Below are 22,995 nucleotides of genomic sequence, written 5' to 3' on the forward strand. Positions count from 1 at the left end.
TCCCCTTATCATTGCTCCCTATTTGTCAGTGTATCCATAACAGCTTAAAAATAAAATACTGTCCCTCAGGAATTGGGGCCTCGCCCACTTGGCAAACATTAGATTTATCTGCCTTCCATTTTTTAAAATTATCTACTGTTACATTTATCTTTTATGCTAAAGGTGTTCAAATTAATAAATGGAGCATCTTGATTTAGCCAAGAGAAACTGAGCATATTTTAAATTCCCAAAAGAGGTCTCACAGAAAATGATAAATTCCTCACTTGAAATTCAGATCTACCAGAACTTTGGAGTACATTTTTAAAAAGGGCTGTGGGAAATGGCTGTAGGGAGTTCTGACGAAAAATTGTGCGTCTGACTGTAGCATCTAGAGGCTCCAACCACATTCTGGGACCCATTTTGCTGGATGCTGTACAAACATAGTTAATACCATTTAATAAAGTTAAGTTGCTTGCTTCTGCTGCTGGGGAAAAAAAAATAGTGGTGAATCACTTTACCACTAGTAAACATTCAACGTTAAGCTAAGACCAACAGACTGTTGTACTTAAATTAGTATAGCTCAGAGTTTTCAGTGACCTGGTAGTAACTGTGATGGGGTGGGGTTCCCCATCCAGTGTGGGGTGAGTTCACACCATCCCTCAAGCTGTCCTTTACCTCAAGGCAGTGAGACCTAAGGACTAGAGTTGATAGGGTTACCCTGGTCTGCAGGGCAGTAAGGCCTAATGGCCAGAGTCAATAGGGTGGCAGGTTGCCACCTGGAAGTGGGTGGCGGGCCGTCACTTGGAGGCGGGTGGCAGTCAAGGCAGGGGGACCCGGGCACTCACCACTGAGTGGGGATCCAGCCGCAACACGCAGACTATGGTTGGAACTATGGTTAGTCCCTCCCTATGGCTACTTCCTATCATGACTCCTGCGTTCATGGTCTGGGCAGCTTCGGGGTTCCTGGTTTCCTCTGCCTGGGCTATTCCCGGTGGCTCCGAAGTCCCTGGAGTGTCTACACGTACCGGGGAATCTGCCGGTGTATCGGTGCCTCCGGCTTCCGCATTTGGGGTCTGCTGTGGCTCTGAGGCTGGAGCTGCAACGGATGTCTTTTCTCTCCGGTGGTCTGCCCAGACTAAGCTGAGTTGCTCACTCTTATACTGGTACTGCACTTGGGGCATGCCCAGTAGGGCTGTGGGGACAGGTCTTCCGCAGCCCACAAGGAGGGGTTAACCCTTTCCTGTCCAATACAGGGTGAGTTCACCCCATCACAGTAACACTTACGTACTGCAGTGCTAAGCACTGTAGAAAGGCCTAAGATTGTTGCCTCAGGATAATTTCCCAGATACTGGAGTTATGAAAAACAAAACAAGAGAATACATTTTCTAAAGTTACATTAAAGACATATAAACAGATGCATTTAGACTGCTCTGAAAAGTTTACAATCTTTTAGTATACTATACAGTGCCAGACAGAATGTTAGTGCTAAGCAATGGCTCACTATGGCCAGTTCTCCCTCTCTTTTGAATGATTGAGTAAAAACTGCTATTTAACTTTCCATGGTGCTCCAGACAACACTGTTTCTCAGCCCCTTTCCTCCCAAATAAATCCCTAGAACTCTCAGCCTCCTCAGGATCTGCTACCACATGAAAGGGGCAGGAGTGGCAAAAAAGACTGGTTTAAAACAACCCATCCACTCCCCAGAGTTGCATTGCCTTCTGTCACAGAACACTTCCATCTCTGGATTCTACACTGAAATGAGGGAGAGACATAAATAAAAGTATAAACATTTTAAACTAAACAAGGGCTATGAATGTTCTGAAGCAGTCCTCAGGCCTGGCAGTGCTCACCAAAGTATTTGCCTAGTCAGCAGGCAGTAGGATGAGGCAGCTTCCCAACCACCCAGCTACTGTGGTAATATGGCATTATGTAAGGATCTTGCTTCTGTATGTATCTGGGATAGAACCAATCGGTGTAATAAACTGTTGAGTAGTGGCTCTTTGGGTGCCTCCAATGGTTATACCAAAGAGGTTTGAGTCTGTTATTGCCTCATAGCTGATGGACTTGGTCCTTTAGCTCCCATTAGTAGAGGGCTCATGCTTTGAGATTCAGAGATGCTGGGTTCAATACTTGAAAGCGACCTGATTAGAGGTGTCATTACACTAATATAGCTACTATGTCATGAAAGCACCTGCTGATTCCCTGGCACAGTGGCCTATGCCAGTATATGTCAATTTTCAATGCTATGCTGCATGCTACTGAGGTTGCCTGTACCAGGTTGTGACTGCCTACCATATCAACATATGCTAATTGTTGCTGTGCATCTAAAACCTGCTGGTGCTAAACAGTCCAATAAAAAGGAATGAGGAAGACTGGTATCCTCTGTAGTTCTCCCAACCTCTCCTGCTTCCTCTTCCTCAGAGCAAATAGGTACGGTATTGCTACTTGTGCTTGACACCACCCACTGGACCACTTTAGAAATGTTGTACTTGTTTACCCTGAGGTGGATGAGGGAAAGGAAGTGGGGAAGGCAGGACCATTAGTGACAACACTGGGTTGTAGCTAGTCAGACTTTACAAGCTTTGAAAACTTCATAGTCTGATATGTTCTGTTTTGCAGTAAGTAATGGAGGTTGTTTTTTGGGTGACTGTCTGCACAGAGCAACAGAGAGTCCTGTGGCACCTTTAAGACTAACAGAAGTATTGGAGCATAAGCTTTCATGAGTGAATACCCACTTCGTCAGACGCATGTGTCTGCACAGATTCCATCTAGATGTTCATGAGCCCCATGTTTGTGAGATTGTGTTCGTTTTGAATGTGTCCATTGGGATAGTGCCTGCATCATACATGATTTCATGCCCACTGTAGATGAGACTATGAAGGGTGAGGTGGCCCAACTGCCACTTGCTTCCTTTTTACTAATGATGGTTGCGAGACAGAACACCTGTAGAGTGCATGTCCTTACACTTTGACAAAGTTTTAGCTTAGTTCTCCTTCAGTATTATTGTAGCTAGAATTAGTTTTTCCTTTGCCTGTTGCCAACCTTTATAATTAGCTTTTCTTCCCCTAGTCCTCTCACTTTCTCCCCCCAATTCCCCGGGGTTACAGCCCTTAACATGGCAGAAACAGTCACCAGCTTCAAGAACTGTCTGTCCTGCAGCTCTGTCATGCCCTTAAACATTGTGTTCTCTCTGTCTTACATGCCGCTCTACAAATGGCGAGATAACAGAACATTGGTCTGAATCTCATTTATTTTTTAAAAGAACTCTAAGAGCAGGGAGGTGAGACAAACTGTTTCTGCTCAAAAAATCCTTGCTGCCTTCCACTTGTGCTATTTCAGAGAAACATGCAGCAGGACATTCTCCACCCCAGTGAGCTATAGCTTGAATCCTTGCTCCCGAGCTGCCTCCTCCTACAGACCTATTCCTCTACTGCCTCAATAACTTTTGAGAGAGAAAGAAAAGAGCATGGCTCTAGTGGAGGATCCAGGTGAAGTTCGTGCTCACTGACGATGAGTAAGAGACTTCTCTCCTCAGGCCTCATCCTCTAAGGATCACAGTTTGGACTAGCATTGTGGTATGCCACTACTGAAGGGTAAATTGGCAACAATGGTTCCTTTAGAACACAAGGACTGCACTGCCCTGGTACCACCACCTTGGGAGTGTCCTTGTCGGTACAGACTTCAGCACTGACATTTTCAGCATTTACCACGTCGCCCCTAGTACTGATCACAACCTTCACAGTTATGAGTAACATTGTGGCATTGGACATCCTGGGACCAAAGCGTTTCATGGTACTGGCTGAAGCAAATCAACTGTTTCCAGCTCTCAACATACTCACCTTCAACTACTGGAGGGTGAAGAAATCAACGGTGTGGGGAGGACGATCATCATTTCCTACACCAGGAGCACCCATGTGACTATGCTCTTCTGGGCAGTTAATCCACCTATCTTGGCCTCACATGACAAGCTCAAAGACCTATTAAGGAGAATTGTGGAAATTCTTGATATACTGCCAGAAGTCCTTCAGGAGAAGGAGCATAAGTTGTTGGATATTGTCACAAGGCAACGACTTTCTGGGGTGCCCTCCTGTGACAGGCCATGGCATGACAGACACACCTGCCTCCATTTTCCCCTTGAGAGTTTTCAGTAACTGCACATCAAGATCTCTTGCTTCAGTAATAACCCTCTGTGATAAATGGGGTGGGGTGGGGAGGCTCTTTTATGGACACCCAACCAGCCAGTTAGCTGTAAAATCCCTCTTGGTAGCTGCTCTCTGCTTGCTTTACCTGTAAAGGGTTAAAAGTCCCCCAGGAAAAGAAAAAGAAGAGGGCAACTGACCAAAAGAGCCAATGGGAAGGTAGAACTTTTTAAAATTGGGAAATAAATTTTCCCTTTGTCCCTGCAGCCCGGAGAGAACATGGAGCAGCAATGCTATAAGCAGGAATGCTGTGTAAGGTTTGAACCAGGTATGAAAAATTATCTTCCATACCTAGAAGGAATTATTGGGACAGGAAATGTTTAGCTAGACGCGATCAGGTTTATTTCTTTATTTTGGCTTGTGGATCTCCTCTGTGCTAACCCCAGATGCTTTTGTTTGCTTGTAACCTTTAAGCTGAACCCCCAAGAAAGCTATTTTGGGTGCTTAATTTTTGGAATTGCTCTTCTAAAATCTAGCAAAAGCCTAAGTTCCAGATGTATTTTCTTCCTTTTTGTTTTTAATAAAATTTACCTTTTTAAAGAACAGGATTGGATTTTTGGTGTCCTAAGAGGCTTGTGCATATATTGTTTGTTTAACTGGTGGCAACAGCTAACTTTCTTTGTTTTCTTTCTCAGCTCTTCCCCAGAGGGGGGTGAAAGGGCTTTGAGGGTACCCCACAGGGAGGAATTCCCAAGTGCTCTTTCCTGGGTTCAAGGTTATTTTTTTTGTATTTGGGTGGTGGCAGCATTTACCAAGCCAAGATCAGAGAAAAGCTGTAACCTTGGGAGTGTAATACAAGCCTGGAGTGGCAAGTATTAATTTTTAAATTCCTTGTGGGCCCCCACCTTCTGCACTCGAAGTGCCAGAGTGGGGATTCAGCCTTGACACCCTCTTTGGGACCAGTTTATTACCAAAACATAATGCAAAATTGTCCATAACAAAAGTTCTCAAACATAGTTTATCAGCTCAGTGTGTACAGTCCTTAAAATCCCACATCTTGTAGTCTGTTGACATAAAACATATCACTCTCAGGTGTAATCTGCCACACCTAAGTTCCTTGTCCTCTTCTGACAGGACAGCCACCCCAGCCCTTCCACTTGGCGGGTAACCCTTCTCTTCCCAGCAGGAACCCCCATGTTTCTGCTGGGTGATCATCTTCACAGGGGAACATCCCTCAGCTCTCTTTGGTCTTTTGGCTTCAGCTTTCCCAGGTACCTTCTTTAAGACCAATTGAAGTGAGCTGATGAGTAAGGCTATGATTTTGTCATAGATATTTTTTAGTAAAAGTCATGGACGGGTCACGGGCAATAAACAAAAAATCATGGAAGCTGTGACCTGACCCTGACTTTTTTACTAAAAAAATCTCTGACAAAATGGGGAGGGAAGAGGGTCCAGCACCCTGCCCTCTCCCCAAGCCTGCAGCAGCTGGGAGCTGCAGGATCCCCTTTGCTCTGGAGCTGGAGAGAGTTCCCCTGCCACCTCTGCCGGTGGTTGGAGAACACAGGATGGGGTCCCTTCCAGCAGCTGCTGAGTAGCTCTGGGGTCCCTCTGCCGCTGTTGGAGGTGACTGGGAGCTGCGGAGGGAGGGGGCAGGTGCTCACAGCGCTGAGCAGCTGCAGGGGTCCTTCTGCGGCCATTGCTGGTGGCTGGGCAGCTCAGGGGTCCCCACTGGCAGTGGCAGGCGGTTAGTTGTGGGGGTCCTCGTGCTGCTGGCACTGGGGAGCTCTGGGAAGGGCCCTTCCAGCAGCCACTGAGCAGCTCCAGGGTCCCTCTGCCACCGCCAGAGGCTGCTGGGGGGGCGAGGGTACCGGCTGCTCGCAGAGGCTGAGCAGCTGCTGGGGGCGGGGGGGGGGGGGGGGAGAGGGGGAGCTGCCAGTGGCAGCGGCTGGAGAGCTCAAGGGTCCCCCTCGATGGTGGCCAGGCAGTTGCAGGGGGGGTACCCCACAGCCAGCGGAGGCTGAGCTCCTGCAGGGGTCTCCCTCTGCTGGCATCAGCAGATGTTACTGAGCATGCTCAGTACACCCTAAGTAGCAAATTCACTCAGATAGCAGTTTTTCACACTACAGGGCGTTTGGTCAGCTGCAGGGGTTCCCAGTATCACGGAGGTCGCTGGAAGGCATGGATTTCATGACCTCCGTGACATTGTAACCTTACTGACGAGTCTCAAATCCATTGGCCCTGCTCCCTCTTAAAGGGCTAGGGCCACCCTGTGACAGATATACTTCTCACGATGACACCAGGCAGACTAGTGTTGCCTATGAACAAGGGCCTTCTCAAGTCACAAAAACTATCCGGCACACTTCAGTGTCTATCCCAGCCACCTCCATGAGGGCAGATAGGAGATCCCAGCCAAGGAGTTGGACTATTTCTATCCGCACCTGACCACAAGGTCCTTAGTTGTACAAGCAGCTCAAGAAGTTGAAACAGAGAGCTCCCAGAATCACTCCTTGTGAGGAGGGTCCTAAGAAACTGAATCTCTTAGGTCATAAGGGTCCTTTCTTCTGTGAGCCTCCAAATTAGAGAGGCCAACTATCAAGCCTTGTTCTGTAAATATGGCTTCCTTTTCTGGGCTAGGTTCTCAAAGCTACTTGATAAACTGCCAAAAGTCCATCAGGATGAGCTTAAAGACCTTTGTCAGTCGGTAAACATAGTGCAAGAAGTTCAGTACAGGCTGCACTTGATGATTCCGATGCAGTGGCAGGGATTATGATGTCAGCTGCTGCCATAAGGTGTTTTTCATAGGTACAAGCATCTAGGATCCCTCAGATGATAAAGTTAATAATAGAAGATCTCCCTTTTTGAAAGTACTGACTTGTTTAGCAGGAGCACAGTTGAAGCTCTTTATAATCTCAAGGATAGAAGTGACTTTACATTTCTAAGACTCTACGTCTCCACCTTGCAGAGAAAACAGAGGTAGCAGTTCTACTATAGGCACACAATCTCTGCCCCGGTACTATTCTTAATAAATGACCATCAGAACCTCTGAGGAAGAAGCAGAAATTCCTCTTTGACCACCCTGTGACTTGGACAGTCTGGTTTTTAAAAAAAACAAAACCAACCCTCTCCTCCCAAAACACCCTTCAGTTTCTACATGAGTATAGAGCAACTGATCGGACCACCTATGGATCTTTTATTCCTTTGTTGCCTCCCCCACTTCTCCTCACCAAGAGTCTTGGAATGGGATAATCTAGGACCAGTGGGTCCTCTATAGTAAGCAAGGAGTATCCATCCAGTTGCACACTGTTCCAACCTCTGCTCCCTTCTGTCTCCTTTCAGGGACCCCTCTCATGAGAGATGGTTGAAACAATAGGTAGACTCCCTGCTACAACTGGGAGAAGTGGAAAAAGTGCACTTAATGTTCAAAGGAAAGGGTTTCACTTCTTTCTTCTTTGGCATTAAGGAGATTGAACACCCGTCCTTGACCTTTGATGTCTCAGCATATTTGTTCATTGTGTTAAATTCTGTATTTTCTCCCTAATTTCCATGATACCTTACCTGGATCCTGTGGAATGGCTCACAACTCTCAACTGTCAAAACACACACTTTCACATCTCCATCCATCTGGTACACAGGAAGTACCCATGATTTCTCATAGGAGCACTATGGAGTCCTGCCTTTCAGCCTCTCAGCAGCTCCTTGGGTCTTCACCAAATTCCTGGTCAAACTGGCTGTACATCTTTGGAGGTGAGACCTACAAGTTTATCCTTATCTGAAGAACTGTCTGGCTTAGGGAAAATTCCCACAGCAAGTAACTGACTTAATTCATTTGATATTCCACCTATTCGCTTCACTAGGGCTAAAAGTCGACAAAGTCCACTCTGACCTCCAACTGAGACTATAGAATTCACCAGGACAGTGTCAGATTCCAGATTGGCAGTAACATACTTACATCAGCAATGATTCTAAATGATGATCGATCAGACCGCTCCAGATGCATACCAAAACACTAGTGAGGATGTTACTTCAACTCTCGGGATACATGTAAGCATGCACCTGTGTCTCACAGCAAGCCGTACTTGACCTTCAGCCTCTTCAAGGATGGTTGAGATCAGTATATCTACCAAACAGACCCAGCATAGACCTCCTTGGTCATTATTCCGTCAGAATTCCTATCCTCACTAAATTGCTGGGCAGATCCACTTCAGGTATGCAACGGCATTCCCTTTCCTCTGCCTCTCCCTACCAAGACCTTAGCGATGGATGCCTCCACTCAAGGAAGGGGAGCTCATTTTGATCATCAAGATTCAAGGACTACGGTTGGCACAGGAGGCCATGCTGTATATAGACATCCTGGTGTTCAGGGCCATACTGTTAGCATGCAAGGCTTTCTTATTCCTTCTTTGAGTCCTCATTGTTCAAGTTCTGAAAGACAACACTACTGTGATTCATTCAATCAACAGGCAGGTAGGGGGAGAGATCCTCCCTACTCTGTCAAAAGTGACACATCTTCAAAATTGGTGCCTGCTTCATCACATTACATGAGGAGCTCTCCACCTACTTGATCCAGTAGAGTGTTTTGTAGATCAACTCAGCAGGGACTTTTCAGAGAACTATGAATGGCCCTTCAATCACTCAGTCCTCCCACGACATCATGGTGGTGGTGATTCCTGATAGCGGGCCTCCTTTCTACAGTCCTTGGCAATAAACGTTGGACATCTTGCTCCAACGGCGTCACAAGCTTGGGTTTGCTGATGGCCTCTTTTCTACTTCTCTGTGGGCACAGAGACTGTTCTACGCCTTCCCACCAATTTCTTTGATACCCAGTGTCCTCAGGAAACTATAATCGGATGTAGGCAATGTGATCATGATAGCCCCCACATGGCCAGGCATTTTTTGTTCTTCTCCCAGGTGAATTTGTCAACTTGTCCACCAATCACCTTAATCACTTTTCACTGACATAATTTCCAAGAAGCAAGGCTGGATTTTGCACCTGTACTCTGCATTGTTACACTTGACAGCCTAGATGCTGGTTGGATGACTTATTAGAGGGGAACTTCTGCTATATAATTTTAAAACGTTGTCAAAAATAAAAAAACTGTCCACCAAAAAGAATTGCAGAGCTTAACTTGTAGAGCCCATTCCACTAGGTGCTTAAGTAGCCACCGCTGCTTGCTTGGATAATATACCCATATCTGACTGGGTGGCTCAGCAGCAGCTCTTGCAGTGACAACCTCAGTCTTGGTTATTCTGAACTATTTACTTATCCTGAAGCAATCTGGACTTTGTTAGTTCAGTCATGGTATATTTAGCAGCACACTCTGCAAATCACCCTCCAGTTTGGGGTTAAATTTCAAATCTCATGGTGTCAAGGTTTTTGAAGAGCCTCACTCATATCTTCCCACCTGTTGGGGATCCTCTCCACCCCCCTCCTCCCGCCTTTCTGGAACCTCAATCTCACTGGCTTAATGGGACTCTTTCTCCCCTTTTGAGCCCATGGTAACCTCCTTTCTTTAGCACCTGTCAATGAAAACAGCCTTTTGGATGGTTGTTACTTCCACCATGAGAGTGGAAGTAATTCAGGCCTTTGTTGCTGGTCCCCTTTACACCATATTTCAAAAAGACCAAGGTCACTCTGAGGCCTCACACCAGGTTACTTCCTAAGGTAGGATAGGATTTCCATCCTAATCAATCCATCCACCTTCCAGTTTTTTTGAAACCTCATCCCATCCAAAATGAAATAAAACTTCACACCCTAGACATGATGCGTTATCCTTTTATTTAGCTTGTCTCTGACTCTGTGGCTTTTGCAGAAAGGATTTAGTGGGTTTTGCATTGTATTGAGACTTGGTATCAGATAGCTAAGAAAGAGCCTTTGGCTCTCATTAGAGCCCATTCCACTAGGTGCTTAAGTAGCCACCGCTGCTTGCTTGGGTAATATACCCATATCTGAAATATGTAGAGATGTTGCCTGCAGCGGCGGCTCCAGGCACCAGCGCTCCAAGCACGTGCCTGGGGCGGCAAGCCCCGGGGGGCGCCCTGCCGGTCCCTGCAAGGGCAGCAGTCAGGCAGCCTTCGGCAGCATGCCTGTGGGAGGTCCCCGGTCCCGTGGATTCGGTGGCAAATCAGCAGAGGATATGCCGAATTCGCGGGACCGGCGGACCTCCCGCAGGCATGCCGCCGAATCTGCGGGACCGGGGACCTCCTGCAGGCATGCCGTTGAAGGCAGCCTGCCTGCCGTGCTTGGGGCGGCAAAAAAGCTAGAGCCGCCCCTGGTTACCTGGAGCGTGGTTCATTTACTTACTACTACTTATTCCTCAGTATAGGCTTTCATATTTGATGCCAACTTTGTTAAGGCTGTCCTGCAGTCACTCTAAGTAGGATCTCTCTTTCCACCTCCAGGCTTGAGAGAACTTCTTCAGTCACCAAGAGTAGAATCTGTATGGACAATTACTCAGAGCATGGTGTCTTATCTCGAAGAATTCAGTTGCTGTACAGTGTCTTGTTCACACAGATTCTACAACAGGTCCTCCTTACCCTAATGATTTGCAGCCCTATCCAGGTGGGATTCTTATTGGTAAAGGAAGTGAATGGTGATTGGGGCTCTCCTGCCCCTTATGTCCTTGGCTAAGATGATTGGAAGGGTAGGTGGAGTGCAGACACAGCCCTGGAGGTGGACACTATTATTAAAAAATAAGTCTCATCTTGTGTGCATGGGATGCATGCACACCTAGAATAGTATCTTTGTGGACAATGCATTTTGAAGAACCATAGTTACTGTAGGATAAATAACCATACTTTTCAAAATAAAGGAAAGGTACTGAGAACAGACAAAAATCTAATTTGTCAGCATTTAATTCCTGTGCTCTAGTTAATTTCTGCTTATCTCTGCCATATAATGTCAGCTTTAAAGAACCTGAAATTGTCTTCAGTCTCCGTAGTAAAACCTTTTATTTGCTATTTGATAAGGATCACAGTTTTTGTTTAGTCCATAAGTGTTCTTATCTTGTTTATTCCATTCTGTCAACTCAGTCCATGAGAGTTTTGCCCCTGAGTCTTGAAGATGAAAGATATGGATCACTTTGAAAGGGTTTTCAGATATTCAAGTAATTACTTTCCAAAATGTATGACGGTGCCTTCTTTCAATGTCTTTTCCCTTGGGAAGTGGACAGTTGAAGCTGACATGCTTGCTTGTGTTCTCCTATCTTAACAATTTAAGGCTGCAGTAAATCTCAGAGGTGTGCATATACATGGCATCATAACTCATGTTCATATTTTCCTTCTCTGAAATACAGCCTGTATCTTCCCTAAACCTATTAATATAGAACTTTGAGCTTGAAGTCTGTATTTCCCAGTAATTCCCATAGCAACTCAATGTAATGCTCTTTTGAATAGCTTTTTTTAAAAACTAGATTCCAGGACTCCAACCTGTTACTGGTCAGGCTAATGGAACAAGCAGTTTTCAAAATTCTGATCTTTACTGATAAAGGGGGTTAGAAAAGTTATTTTTATTAAACAGAAAACTAACCCTCCAAATCCTCTGACCCAGTTCTGAATGTTTGTGTGTTTTGTGTTTTTTTTTGAGTTAGGGATGCCTGCTTAGTTCCAGAATAATAAACTGTCTGAATACTGGAACAGAAATTGTGAACTATTTTTTGCCATTTTATGTTTCACACTCTCCTCTGCATCCTTCTCCTTCCCCACAATACCATGTGTTTGGTTTGAAAATAATTTCACTTTTCCCTTGTTTGTTTCCTTCCCCTCCTCACTGCCTAGCCTATCTTTGTTTCAAGCATAAACCTGACCATAAAATGTTAAAGTAATATATTTTAAAAATGAAAAAAACCTATCCTTTGCTTTGTTTTTGTTTTTTAGTCTTGACCCAGAGCAAAAGGAAATGTTAATTGAAGTGATAGAAAAGCTTCTGAAAGATAAAAGTACAGTAAGTAACACAAATTAGTGTAATTTTTAAGTGTATAATTGTACTGGTCACGCTCTTTCAGCTGCAAATCTACTTAATGATTGTCATTATGTACCATTAAATTTGAACTATACAACATAGCTGTCAATCTTAATTCTAGCATTTCCTAGCTTACAGATGCTTGAATTTGCAACCTTAATGTTCTTTTATGTGTAATTACATTGTATTTGAGAAATGTGATCATATTCTTAAAGTCTGCATTGTTATGTTTACACACAAGGTGGCAGAAAGGAGTTTGACGTGAAGTTTTAACTTTGGCATTTTCTGGCTTTTGCGTGCTTCATCATACCACCTTAATGTTCATAAGAGCTTTGGTTTAATATTGCCACAGGGTTTCTTTTTAAAAAGAATAATATTGAAAAAGTTATAAAACAAAACATGGAAATTTACTCTTTAGGACTCCAAAGCACTGTTGTCATGTGGGACCGCGGGGAAGAGAGGCAGGAGAAGCACAGACATGTGTAAATAAAATAGTCTGGAACTATTTGGCTAGACACCACCAGAATGTCCTGAACATGCATGTTAGAAACCCCATTGAAGGGAGTCAGTCTCTTGCAAATTGTGGCCCTGATTCAGGATATCATTTAAGCACTTGCTGAATATTCAGCAACTTAGGTATTGCCTGGATTTAGAGCAGTGTGTTGCACCATGTATCTAAGGCCCTGATTTAGGAAAACATGTAAGTGTGTACTTGAAGATAAGCATCTGAGTAGAGCCATTGACTTTTGTGGGACTGCATGCCTGCTTAAAGTTAAGCATGTGCAAAAATGCTTTATTGGTTTGGGACCTCAGTTAGCTGTGAAAGCATTCTCAAGAAAACTAACTTAGCGTATGAGCTTTCTACCACTTTATTTTCAAAAGTACACTCTCTCAAATCAAAACAGATTTTCATAATTTTACCATATAAATAAGTCCTCATTAATGTTTAGACCCCTTCCAGTTGTTTTGCTTGTACAGATGTCTAGAAAAAGTAGTCGTCTCGAAAAATTGTTGAACTGTTCTTCATCAGAAAACTGGCTGCTCACCAACTAGACATGCACCCATTGTCTGCAGGCAGGGCTATCCTGTTGTTCTTCTTTGAGTGCTTGCTCATATCAATTCCAGTTAGGTGTGCGTGTGCGCCGCGTGCATGGAAGTAGGAAAGCTTTTCCCTAGCAGCTACCCGTCGGGCCGGCTGTGGAGCCCCCTGGAGTGGCGCCAATATGGCGCTCTATATAAGACCCTACCGGCCCGACCCCCCTTCAGTTCCTTCTTACCGCCCATGACGGTTGTTGGAACAGTGGCCTCTTGCTAGCAAGTGCTCCACTACTCCCTAGCATTCTTTTATCGTTGTAAATAGTTCCCTTTGTTAGTTAATCGTTAGTAGTTATCTTAATGTTAAGTGTAGTATAGCGGTTGGGGGGGTTTTCCCCTTCAACGAGTGCCCTGCGGGGCTCTGGGGCATGCCGTCCCAGGGCTTCAAACCCTGCAGTTCTTGCAGCAAGGCCATGCCTACGGGCAACCCCCATGACTCCTGCCTTAGGTGTCTGGGGGAGACTCATCAGGCGGACAGGTGCAAAATCTGTAAAGCATTCAAGCCCCGCACGAGGAAAGAGAGGGAAATCCACCTCAAGCAACTTCTCATGGAGTCTGCACTGCGTCCCTCAAGATGTGGGCCCGAGCTCCTCGGTGTGCAGTGCTTCCCCAGTGGTGCCATCCACAGCACCGCTCAAGGACCCTCACACTCCTCGGGACCGACGATCTTCCTGGGCCCCAAAGACGTCTACTTCGGCACCGCTCCCACTCCCCGGTCACTCGTAAGAAACAAGCCGTGGAAGGACATTCCAAAAGGCCTGAGGCAGTCACCGCGGCCCCGACCGAGCCAGCTCTGACCAGGCCCCAAAGCCTGACAAAACCGTGAGACCTCCATCTGCTCATACTAGTCCCGCGCCACAGGGGCCTCTTCAAGTGGAGGAAGCTACGTTGCCCTCCACCCCGGACACCTTCGAGGCCGCTAGAGGGCTTATTGAGATGACAGCACCGGTATCCCCCATCCCGGCGCCGCTCCCGGCACGACTCCCAGTACCGTCGAGGGGTAAACCGGCGATGTTCGGGCCACCCATTCCCAGACCGGCTTCCCTACGCCGCCCCGAGTCCGGGCGTCGTTCGGAGTCCTGGCACCGCACCGGTTCGACTCACGACTCCGGTTAGATTTGCAGCGCTGGTCTCGCAGCCCCGACCCTCTGAGACATTCACGCTCAAGGTCGTCGTCGGCCGCCAGGTCATGGTCCCGCTCGAGGTCCAGATCGTGTTCGGCGACCCCGCGGCACCGTTTGGAGTGGCACCGATCTGCGCACCGATCCCCTGCGTGGCACTGCTTGTCATCGCGGCACTTCTCTCAGGCCTGTCGCAGATCTTCGACCCGACCCTGGTCCCCATCGCAGCACCAATCATCGTCGCGGCACCGGTCCATCCCCCATACAGCCAAGGGGGTGGAGAGAAAGTATTTTGTTCCCACAAGGGATATGAATACCTTTTCACTCACCCCACCCCATGTTCTCTCGTGGTGGATGCAGTTAATGAAAAGGAGAGACAGGGCCAACAGGGGCCCGCCCCAGAATCAATGGAGCCGAAACGCATGGACCTCTTTGGCAGGAAAATTCTACGGGGGGCTTCTCACTTCGAATCGCGAACCAGCTTGCGATTCTCAGCAGATACAGTTATAATTCATGGTCTGCGATCCTTAAGTTCCAGGAACTCCTCCCATCTGAGTCCCGCATGGAATGGGGGGCCATTGCCGAGGAGGGAAAGCTGGTAGCCCGAACCTCCCTCCAGGGCTCCCTTGACGCTGCGGACGCGGCAGCTCGCACTTTGGCCTCCGGCATCGCCATGCGTCGGAACGCATGGCTCCAGTCATCCGGCCTCCCATCTGAAGTGCAACACACCATTCAGGATCTTCCGTTTGATGGCCAGGGCCTGTTCACTGAGCAAACTGACTCTCGCCTGCATATCCTGAAAGACACAAGGAACACCATAAAATCCTTGGGCATGCATACCCCGGCAACTCAAAGAAAGCCGTTTAAGCCTCAGCCCCCGCAACACTGCCCCTTCCTGGCCAGACCTAGGCAGGACTTCTCCCGTAGGAGAAGCAGGTACCCACGGCGTAGACCATCACACCCTCCTTTGGGACAGAGCCAGGGCCAATCCAAGCCCCCCCGGGCCCTAAGTGCCCATTTTGAAGGTGCGCTGGAGGACGGACTACCAGTGCAAAACCTGGCCAGCTATCCCTTCCTGAACCATCTATCCAGTTTCTACCGTGCCTGGTCCCTTATTACATCGGACCATTGGGTCCTTCGCACAATAGAGGCGGGATATTCTATCCACTTCCGGTCTACCCCCTCCCCCCACCCTCCTTCCCATCCCTCTTCAGGGACCCCTCTCATGAGCAACTTTTCATCCAGGAGGTACAGACACTCCTTGCCCTAGGAGCAGTGGAGGAAGTGCCTCAAGAGCTCAGGGGCAGGGGTTTCTACTCGCGCTACTTCCTCGTTCCCAAGGCAAAAGGAGGCTTAAGGCCCATTCTGGACCTCAGGGAGCTCAACAAACACATCATCAACCTGAAGTTCCACATGGTCTCCTTGGCCATGATCATCCCCTCCCTGGACCCGGGAGACTGGTATGCCGCCCTTGATATGAAAGACACCTACTTTCACATCTCAATCACCCCATCCCACAGACATTTTCTCTGGTTTGTGGTGCACAAGATGCACTACCAGTTCACAGCCCTCCCGTTCTGCTTGTGCACAGCCCCTCGCGTCTTCACCAAGTGCATGGCGCTCGTGGCAGCTTTTCTTCACCATCATCACGTTCACGTGTTCCCGTACCTCGACGACTGGCTTATTCGGAGTCGATCTTGCCAGCAAGTCCAGTCTCAGGTGCGGTTGGTCATGGACACGTTCAATCGCTTGGGCATCATGCTGAACGCCAGCAAGTCCGTATCTCACCGACACAGACGATAGAGTTTATCGGAGCAGTCTTAGACGCGACCCAAGCTCAGGCTTTCCTCCCAGAGGCCTGGCATCTAGCTCTAACAAACATACTCACCAACCTCTGCAGGTTCCCCACCACCACAGCGAGGCAGTGTCTCAAGCTGCTGGGTCACATGGCGTCCTGCACCTACGTAGTGCAACACACCAGACTACGTCTCAAACCCCTACAGACGTGGTTGGCGTCTGTATATTGACCGGGCCGCGACAACCTAGATATGGTGCTTACGGTCCTGAGCCCCATGCTCGACTCCCTGCATTGGTGGCTGGACCCTCAAACGGTAGGTGCTGGGGTCCCGTTTCATCCTCCCCAACCCACCCTGACTCTGGTCACGGACGCATCCGTGTTGGGATGGGGGCCTCACCTCAAAGACCTGACAACTCAGGATCTGTGGCAGCAGAATGAGCTAACTCTCCATATCAATATCAAGGAACTCAGGGCGATCCGCCTTGCATGTCAAGCGTTCCTTCCCCACGTACGAGACCGTTGCGTAGAAGTTCTGACAGACAACACCATGACCATGTTTTATCTGAACAAACAAGCACACTCTGCCACAAAGCCCTTCTTCTGTGGGAATTCTGTTTAGCCCACTCCATCACTCTCCAAGCTTCGTACCTCCCGGGTGTTCAGAACGTGCTGGTGGACAGCTTGAGCAGACGCTTCTTCACGCACGAATGGTCGATTCGCCCAGATGTCATCTACTCGATCTTCCGCACCTGGGGGTTTTCCTGTATCGACCTGTTCACTTCGTGGACCAACAGGAAGTGCCCAGCCTTCTGCTCCTTCAGGGGTCACAGTCCGGGCTAGATCGTGGACGCTTTCCTGATCTCGTGGTTGGGCCAGCTACTTAACGCTTTTCCGCCATTTCCACTGATCCACAAAGTACTTCTCAAGGCCCTCAGGGACAAGGCGGATGTGATACTGGTGGCCCCTGCCTGGGCCCGCCCGTGCTGGTATCCCACCCTGTTGGATCTATCAATATGGGCGCCTCAACGTCTTCCTCTCAGTCCCGACCTCATCTCGCAGAACCATGGTCGTCTCCTACACCCGGATCTTCAGTCGCTCCATCTTACGGCCTGGAGGATCCGTAGCTAAACCAGGCTGAGCGCGCCTGCTTGGACTCGGTACGGCGCGTACTCCTGGAAAGCCGTAAACCCTCTACCAGACTCACTTACGAAGCTAAATGGAAAAGGTTTTCCACCTGGTGCGCCCAGCGGCAGGTATCCCCGCTCCAAGCTCTGATACCCTGCATCCTGGACTACTTAATGCACTTGAAAGATCAACATCTCGCCTTCGGTTCCCTCAAGGTTCACCTCGTGGCCATTTCAGCATTCCATCCGGGAACGGTGGGACACTCAGTGTTTGCGCACCTGGTCGTGCGGCGCTTCCTGAAAGGTTTGGAAAAGATCCATCCCCCAACGAAACTTCCCGTGCTGGCCTGGGACCTGAACTTGGTTCTTTCCTGTCTGATGGGTCCTCCTTTTGAGCCACTGGCTTCCTGTTCACTCCTCTACCTTTCCTGGAAGGTCACCTTCCTAGTGGCCATTACTTTGGCATGCTGGGTTTCTGAGCTACGAGCTCTCACATGTGAACCACCTTATACCATCTTCCACAAGGATAAAATTCAGCTGAGGCCTCACCCAGCCTTCCTGCTGAAAGTGGTATCTTGTTTCCATGTAAGCCAGGACATTTTCCTGCCGGTTTTCTACCCTAAACTGCATGCCAACCTTCGGGAGCAGCATCTTCATTCATTGGACGTTAGACCTCGCCTATTATGTAGACGGCACAAGGTCATTCCATAAGACGACCCAGCTGTTTGTCGCCATCACGGAATGGATAAAGGGCGCTCTGGTCTCTGCTCAGCGGATATCTTCATGGATTACCGCATATGGATTACCTGCTACAATCTGGCGAAAGTCCCTCCGCCTGCTGTTATGGCTCATTCTACAAGGGCTCAGGCATCGTCTATAGCCTTTCTGGCAAATGTCCCTCTTCAGGACATCTGCAGGGCTGCCACATGGGCCTCAGTGCATACCTTCACGTCGCACTATGCCATAGTCCAGCAATCCTGCGATGACGTGGCCTTCGGCAGGGCTATTCTTCAGTCTGCACTACCTTGACTCCGACCCCACCTCCGAGGTAAGGCTTGGGAGTCACCTAACTGGAATTGATATGAGCAAGCACTCGAAGAAAAAATGGTTACTCACCTTTTTGTAACTGTTGTTCTTCGAGTTGTGTTGCTCATATCTATTCCATTCCCCCCCCCACCTTCCCCTCTGTCGGAGTAGCCAGCAAGAAGGAACTGAAGGGGGGTTGGGCCGGCAGGGTCTTATATAGAGCGCCATATCGGCGCCACTCCAGGGGGCTCCACAGCCGGCCCAACGGGTAGCTGCTAGGGAAAAGTTTTCCAACTTCTCACACACCTAACTGGAATAGATATGAGCAACACATCTCAAAGAACAACAGTTACAAAACGGTGAGTAACCATTTTTTCCCAAAAAGAATGGAGTATTAAATCCACTCTCCAAATAAAGTGTAAGGTGGAATGTAGATGGGGATGCTAACCTCAGGTAGGTTAGTAGGGGGGAGCCTTCATATTCATATTTCTTAGCTTGCTATGTTCTAATGGCTGCCATTTTGCTACAACCCATTGACTGTTTTCCAGGTGACCTGCTTTGGGGTTGTGATACTTCACTTCACTTTTGAGAAACCCTACTTAATCCTGATGGAGAGGGATTTTAGGACAGAGTATAGTGTTATGTCCTGGCCCAGTCCTCCCTTTTGGATAGTCACCAGTCTGTTGTAAATGGACCCAAATCCTGGGCCCCATGTGCTTCTAAGGTGCCCTTCTCCCCCACCCCCACAATCTGGGTAGTGACTGGTCACTGTTCATAACTTTGGGTCTCAGGCACACTGTCCAGTGCAGACCCTGTGTCTGACACCTTTCTTGGGTAGTGGAACCCCATACTCTGGCTGCCTTAGACCCTGAAACTAGTACTTCAGCCTTCCTGATCCCTCAGTTGTTTAGATATTTCCCCAGAGTCTACCTGGCAGTGGGAGCTCTGGTTTTTAGTTAAATCCTTCAGGATAATGTGACTGGAAAGCAAGGAATATGCAGTAAGCTTAGCAAAGGAACTTTTTAATCATAGACACTTTACTCTTAATGAAGTGCACCTCATCTGTGAGTACTGGCTTTCGTCAGTGTTCTTAGGCTAGGCAGCACTTCTTGCCTTCTCTCTCTTAAGACTGGTTTTGCATGTGGAAATTCCTCAGATTTGTGGTCTGCCCTTGCTTAGAGAAGCACCCACCTTTTAAACAGTCTTTTAAACAGCTGAGGCTGGGGGGAATTAAAGGTTCCAGTCTTCTCCCACTCCTCCGGTCAGGCTTGTTGAGTGTCTTTTAATGTCAGTGGCCTTATTGTTCCAGTAGGGGACAGTCAGTTAACAATGTTAACTTTCTCATTGTTAATCCTCTCTGAAGTGTTCCACACCCCCAACATGAGCAGGAAAGTGTCTAGAATAGACTGGCCTTGTCAGAACTAGGCTGTTTTTCAACACAAACAGGATCTCTCAAGCCAAAATAGGGGTTACAATACAAACTGAAGGTCACAGTGAAGGTTACTATCAAAAGTGGTGTTCACATTTCAAAATGAAATTCATAATTTGAGAGAGACATGCCTACTCTGCCAAAAAATGGTCTAAGGTGCCTGGTTAAATAGCTGATTACATGTTTCTGAAATGTATTAATTATCTGTGCGTGTATGCTCATGACTTTCAGGCACTCCCTGTATACGAGAAGTCAGGGAAGGCACTACTGAAGACAGATTCTCGTTTTGGCTATGGTGGAGTAAATGAGAGCAACTCCATTGAAGTTATTTACCCTCAGGGTAAATCTAGCGCAGAGAAGTATCAGGCCCTCAATTTTGTAACTCATCTTTTTAGGACTTAAAATATTTCCCAGTGACTTGCTCCTACAGAGTATAATAATCTTTTTGCCCTAATAATAAGACTGTTCAGCTAGCACTAGCCTACTCTGAATGTTTACAAACATTACTGCTTTCTTGTGGCATGAAGATTTACTCCTAAAACTGACTTTTTGAAAAAGTAAAACACTGAACTACCATAATTGTTTCTTATACAAGTGAACACTAGGGGTATGTCTACACTACGGGATTAATCCGAATTTATATAATTCGAATTTTGGAAACAGATTGTATAAAGTCGAATGTATGCGGCCACTCTAAGCACATTAATTCGGCGGTGTGCGTCCATGTACCTGATTTCCGGAGCGTTGCACTGTGGGTAGCTATCCCATAGCTATCCCATAGTTCCTGCAGTCTCCCCCGCCCATTGGAATTCTGGGTTGAGATCCCAGTGCCTGATGGGGCAAAAAACATTGTCGCAGGTGGTTCTGGGTACAGCCTCACCCCTCCCTCCATGAAAGCAACGGAAGACAACCATTTCACGCCTTTTTTCCTGGGTGAACACTGCAGACTTGATACCTCGGCAAGCATGGAGCCCGCTCAGCTCAAGACAGCAGTCATGAACATTGTAAACACCTCGCGCGTTCTCGTGCAGTTTATGCTGAGCCAGGACCAGAAAAACGAGGCGAGGAGGAGGCGGCGACGGCAGCGCAGCGACAAGCGTGATGAGGACATGGACATGGACACAGAATTCTCTCAAACCGCGGGCCCCGGTGCTTTGGAGATCATGTTGTTAATGGAGCAGGTTCTATCCGTGGAACGCCGATTCTGGGCCCGGGAAACAAGCACAGACTGGTGGGACCGCATAGTGTTGCAGGTGTGGGACGATTCCCAGTGGCTGCGAAACTTTCGCATGCGTAAGGGCACTTTCATGGAACTTTGTGACTTGCTGTCCCCTGCCCTGAAGCTCCAGAATACCAAGATGAGAGCAGCCCTCACAGTTGAGAAGCGAGTGGCGATAGCCCTGTGGAAGCTTGCAACGCCAGACAGCTACTGGTCAGTCGGGAATCAATTTGGAGTGGGCAAATCTACTGTGGAGGCTGCTGTGATGCAAGTAGCCAAAGCAATCACTGAGGTGCTGCTACGAAAGGTAGTGACTCTGGGAAATGTGCAGGTCATAGTGGATGGCTTTGCTGCAATGGGAATCCCTAACTGTGGTGGGGCGATAGATGGAACCCATATCCCTATCTTGGCACCGGAGCACCAGGGTACCCAGTACATAAACCGCAAGGGGTACTTTTCAATGGTGCTGCAAGCACTTGTGGATCACAAGGGACGTTTCACCAACATCAATGTGGGCTGGCCGGGAAGGGTTCATGACGCTCGCGTCTTCAGGAACACTAATCTGTTCAAATGGCTGCAGCAAGGGACTTACTTCCCGGACCAGAAAATAACCGTTGGGGATGTTGAAATGCCAATAGTTATTCTTGGGGACCCAGCCTACCCCTTAATGCCATGGCTCATGAAGCCATACACAGGCAGCCTGGACAGGAGTCAGGAGCTGTTCAACTACAGGCTGAGCAAGTGCAGAATGGTGGGAGAATGTGCATTTGGCCGTTTAAAAGGTCGCTGGCGATCGTTACTGACTCGCTCAGACCTAAGCCAAACCAATATCCCCATTGTTATTTCTGCTTGCTGTGTGCTCCACAATCTCTGAAAGAAAGGGGGAGATCTTTATGGCGGGGTGGGAGGCTGAGGCAAATCGCCTGGCTGATGATTACGCGCAGCCAGACACCAGGGCGATTAGAAGAGCACACCAGGAAGCGCTGTGCATCAGAGAAGCTTTGAAAACCAGTTTCATGACTGGCCAGGCTACAGTGTGAAATTTGTTTGTTTCTCCTTCATAAAAACCCGCCCCCTTTATTGACTCATTCTCTGTAAGGAACTCACCCTCCCCCTTCCCCCAGCTTGCTTTCAAAGGAAATAAAGTCACTATCGTTTAAAAATCATTTATTCTTTATTAATTGATTATAAAAAGAGGGAGAGAATCCGGGTGGGGTTTGGGAGGAGGATCGGTGGGAAGGAAAAGGCCACTAAAAAAAGGTTAAAAAAATGACAGCCTTTTGCTTGGGCTGTCCACTGGGGTGGAATGGGAGGGTGTACGGAGCCTCCCCCCCGCGTTCTTACACGTCTGGGTGAGGAGGCTATGGAACATGGTGAGGGGGCAAGGGGGTTATACAGGGGCTGTAGCGGCACTCTGTTATCCTGCTGCCGTTCCTGAAGCTCCACCAGACGCCCGAGCATGTCTGTTTGCTCACGCAGCAGCCCCAGCGTTGCATCCTGCCTCCTCTGATCTTCCTGCCGCCACCTCTCATCTCGAGCGTCCCTCCTGTCCTCACGTTCACTGGCTTCTTTCCTATACTTTGAAACCGTGTCCTTCCACTCATTCAGATGAGGTCTTTCACTGCGGGTGGATTCCATGATTTCTGCGAACATCTCGTCTCGCATCTTCTTTTTTCCGACGCCTTATCTGGATAGCCTTCGGGACGGAGAAGGGAGGCTTGAAAAATTTGCAGCTGCTGGAGGGAGGGGAAAAAAGGAGAGTTTTTTAAAAAGATACGTTTTGCAGAACAATGCTTATACTCTTTCACGGTGACCAACACTATTCACATTACATAGCACATGCGATTTCTGTGCAAGGTCGCATTTTGCCTCTTAATATTGAGTGCCTGTGGCTTTGCTGCTAGGGATCACAGACGCAGGTCCGGGCAACAGAATTCGGCTTGTATGCGGCCATGGTAAGCCATTGTCTTTCGGCTTCTGCGCCCTCCTTTCCCACATACCAAGCAAAGCCCGTTGAGTGCTGCGGTTTTCCTGTTAACCTTCAGCAGCAGAAAACAAACTAACCCCCCCCATCCAATTCTCTGGATGATCGCTTTATCCCTCCCCCC

The 22,995-nt window shown here is 48.0% G+C and overlaps 1 protein-coding gene across 2 annotated transcripts in view; it reads left to right on the forward strand.

Moving 5' to 3' along the window:
- AP3B1 (adaptor related protein complex 3 subunit beta 1) overlaps window positions 1–22,995 on the forward strand; it is a 276,090-nt gene that overhangs the window by 63,383 nt on the left and 189,712 nt on the right. For both annotated transcript variants that reach the window (XM_065406916.1, XM_065406915.1), the window contains exon 6: window positions 11,991–12,057. In XM_065406916.1, coding sequence (XP_065262988.1) covers window positions 11,991–12,057 — 67 coding nt within the window. The remainder of the gene's footprint in view (window positions 1–11,990; window positions 12,058–22,995) is intronic.

This window comes from Emys orbicularis, chromosome 6, assembly GCF_028017835.1.
Source record: "Emys orbicularis isolate rEmyOrb1 chromosome 6, rEmyOrb1.hap1, whole genome shotgun sequence".
Classification (NCBI taxonomy): domain Eukaryota; kingdom Metazoa; phylum Chordata; order Testudines; family Emydidae; genus Emys; species Emys orbicularis.